Source organism: Dioscorea cayenensis, chromosome 8 (assembly GCF_009730915.1).
Source record: "Dioscorea cayenensis subsp. rotundata cultivar TDr96_F1 chromosome 8, TDr96_F1_v2_PseudoChromosome.rev07_lg8_w22 25.fasta, whole genome shotgun sequence".
NCBI lineage: Eukaryota > Viridiplantae > Streptophyta > Magnoliopsida > Dioscoreales > Dioscoreaceae > Dioscorea > Dioscorea cayenensis.
In genome coordinates, this window is record NC_052478.1 from 7,260,043 (window position 1) to 7,263,859 (window position 3,817).

The 3,817-nt window shown below is 36.1% G+C and overlaps 1 protein-coding gene across 1 annotated transcript; it reads right to left on the reverse strand.

Annotated features, from left to right (window-relative positions):
- Positions 1-423: 423 nt before the first annotated feature.
- Positions 424-3,546, reverse strand: LOC120266557 (pentatricopeptide repeat-containing protein At3g24000, mitochondrial). Its single transcript, XM_039274197.1, has 3 exons — positions 1,342-3,546; positions 700-816; positions 424-457 (listed from the first exon to the last, which is right to left on the reverse strand). The coding sequence occupies exon 1, from the start codon at positions 3,516-3,518 to the stop codon at positions 1,605-1,607; it is 1,914 nt and encodes a 637-aa protein (XP_039130131.1). The 5' UTR covers positions 3,519-3,546; the 3' UTR covers positions 424-457; positions 700-816; positions 1,342-1,604.
- Positions 3,547-3,817: the final 271 nt, after the last annotated feature.

Here is a 3,817-nt window from a genome sequence, read left to right on the forward strand (position 1 = left end):
AAACTTCTTTCAATATCTATTTTAATTATGACTATTAAATATTTTAATAGTTATTTATTTAATTATGATAATTAAATGTTTTAATGACAAAAGCTAATTTAATTATGATAATTTAATAATACTATAAATGTATTGAAAGTATTATAAAAATAAATCATTTTTTTTTCTTTTATCAATACTAAAATGATAAATTAAAGAGCAAGAAATGCTCATGCCCCCAAAATTTGGGTGCATAAAAGTTTTTTCATTGCATCATTTTTTAATTTAAAGTTATGTGATTAGTTCTTACACAAAACATTAAAATAACTTATGCACTTCAAGTATGATAAGTAATCAACTACATAACATTTTTACATATTTTATAATGAAAATCAAGCAAATGACAATATATTAACATGAATATGAATATGAAACATGACTTATTTTTTGTCTTCACACGAATGGTGCCTATGAATATCTGTTACTTCAAAATAAAAGTGTATAAGAAAATCAACAAAATCAATAAATTAGTTTAGAAGATTTTTTTTTTTTAATTTTCATAACTTTAATAGATGCATAAAAACTTAACTTACAATTCCATTGATCTTATCACAAGATTTAGATCTAAAAAAACAAAATTAAACAACAATTTATATATTTTTTTTTCTAACAATATCAAACAATCACATACAAAAAATATTTATCAAAATTGCATGGTACCTCAGAGTTCAATTTTGGAAAAGATGCTCATGCTTGCATTGATATTGAATTCAGTTCTTCAAGTGGATTACTCCATAGCAATCAATTTTGATATACCAGATTGACCTTCATTTCAACCTGCATGAAAAAGTAACAAGCAACAAGACTTTCAATATAACATGAAATTTCATGACAAATATTATTGTGGCTAGAGTAACAGTATGTTTTCAGGATTACATGTTAGAGATCACATTATGATTAAAATCCATTAGTTTTTCATGGGGGATCAAATGGCTGTTCATGTACCTTTTCAGACGGAAAACATATTCCAAAGGAATCTAAGTGTATAAGGAATAGGCTTAATTAGTAGTGTGAAAACAAGAAACATATGAACAACCTAAGTAAGAAGTAACATACACAGAAATATCCCAAAGTCAGTCATATATAAGCAAAATAAAGTATAAATGGAATCAAATATAGCTAAAAGAGATTTTAATTGCCAATGTAGAAACACAAAATACATAAAAACAAAAAAAAAACATGGTTAACATACAGAAATATCATGCAAAACAGCCAATCCATATGGAGAAAATTTAGCTTTATTGATGCGAAATAAATTATCTACAGAATCTATAAAGAGAAGAAGAGACAACAATCTCATACCAATTGATGCTCCAAGAGGAATTGGGCTTTTGGATTGATGTGTTCACCAGTGTTTTATGTGTCCTGTAATAAATTGCGCATCCCAACAAATGCTTTACATTTGAAGTGAAGGATGGAAGTGAAGTCGCTAGCTTCTTGATTATCTGGTCCACTTTCCATGAAGGGTGCATATAAAACCATCTTTTCAGATGTTTACATAATTGTGCTTCAAAAATCTGCTTTACTTTTTCTGTGCTTGAAAAACAGAAATCATGAATTTCAGGTCACCAATAATCGTCACATGAACAAGAACCCTTGCTGAAATGATGGAACCGGTTTTTGTCCCTCACAATGATCTCCCTCTCCATAACTTTTGACACAAGTTTAATTGCAGAATGGCAATCCCCACAGACCCTAATGTTCTTCATAATGCGAATAGTTGCCCCCGGAGGCATGTTTAGCAGTGCGAATGCAAGAGCGATCTTCTCGCAGTGGTACTGCAATCTCGCCTCTCTTTCCTCTTCATCCACAAACAAAAGCACATGATTCTTATCTGGAACATAGCCCACTTCTTTAATTTTCACATTGGTCTCCTCCCAAAATTTAAGAATCTCTCTAATTTGCGGATGTGAGTCATCATTGGCAACAAACATATGAACAGAGTTTTCCATCTCGACCCAACTGCAAGCAGGCTCTTTCTTCACCCCACTTTCTTTCATCATTTTCCTCACCCTCGCTGCTTCAGTCCATCTACCAGTGGATGCATAAATGTTTGAAAGCAAAACAGGAGGTCCGGAATCATGAGGATCAAGTTGAAACACACGTTCAGCAGCAAATTTTCCGAGTTCAACATTCTTGTGCATTCTACAAGCTCCAAGTAAAGCCCCCCAAACAGCGGCATTTGGTTCAATTGGCATTTCATCAATGAACTTCTGCGCTTGTTCAAGAAGACCAGCTCGACCAAGAAGATCAACTACAGTCACATAGTGCTCAATCTCTGGTTCCAACTTGTACATCTTCATCATTTTAAGATAATGCTGACCTTCAGCCAACAGTCCTGCATGGCTGCAAGCAGTGAGAACACAAACGAAAGTTATATGATTAGGTTGAATGCCAAAGCTGCGCATTTCCTCAAATAGGGAAATAGTTTCCTTTCCAAGACCATGATGAGCACATGCTTTCAGCATAGAATTCCAAGAAACAACATCTCTTTTATCCAACCGATCAAACACTTTCCTCGCATCTTGGATGCTCCCCGCCTTAGCATACATGTCAAGGAGTGTATTACCAATGAAAGCAATCAACTTCTGCCCCGACTTCACCATGTGCGCGTGCACCCATTTTCCCTGCTCCAGAGCTCCAGTGCCAGCACAAGCACTGAAAAGACTGGAATAAGTGAAATGAGTTGCCTTAAAACCACTCCTTTGCATCTCCCTAAATTTCATCATTGCATTCTCTCCATCCACTTTCCTTGCATAACCCGCTATTAACGCATTCCACGAAACCTCATTCTTCGATTCCAGCATATCAAAAACCAAACAAGCCTCCAGCATCCTCTCCTGCCGGGCATACATATCCAACAAAGAACTCCCCACATAAACATCCAAATCACAACCAAATTTAACACAAACAGCATGCACTTGCTCCCCAATTTCATACCCATTGGCAGCACCAGCGGCCTTGAAGAGGGTCGCAAATGTGAACTGATTCGGCGGCACACCCAAACCAAGCATCATTGGAAACAACCTGAGCGCATCCAAGGGCTGTTCATTCTGTGCATACCCAGTCATTAGAGCAGTCCAAGTGACAACATCCCTCTCGGGCATTTCATCAAACACTTTCCGTGCATCCTCAAGGCTGGCGCACTTGCAGTACATGTTGACAACTGAGTTGAGGAAGAAGAGGTCAGGATTGAATCTGGAACTCAAGAAGTGTTGATGGACGGCCATGCCTTCTCTGAGCTTCTTGAGGTTGGTGCATTGCTTGATGAGGTCGGAGTAGAGGTCAAGGCGGGGTTGGAGTGAGCCGGAGTCGATGAGGGAGAGGACGTGGAGGTGGTCCTGGGATTTGCGAAGAAGATGTTTGGTTTGGAGGATGAGAGAGGAGTTGGAGTTGGAATCGGAGGAAAGGGAGGAGACGGAGGAGAGCACGGAAGGGTGGGGAGTTCTCTTTGAACGGAGGAGGAAGAAGGGCTTCATTGGTAGGTAGGTTTTAATGGATTTGGGAGGGAAGGGTTGTGATTGGTTGTTTTTCACCAAGTGGATTTAGATCTAATTATAAACAAAATGCTAAAAATAAATAATAATTATTGTTTTAACTCACTCCACTCCAGTCCTTTTTATTTATCTGGAACTTTTTTTTTTAATTTAGAAAATTCATAAAGCATTAACTTCTGCTAAACATATTTAACTATATATTTTATTAAATCATATTTTAAATAAAATTAATTTTAAAAAAATTAATATATATTTTTATATATTTTAGATTTTCACCTAAT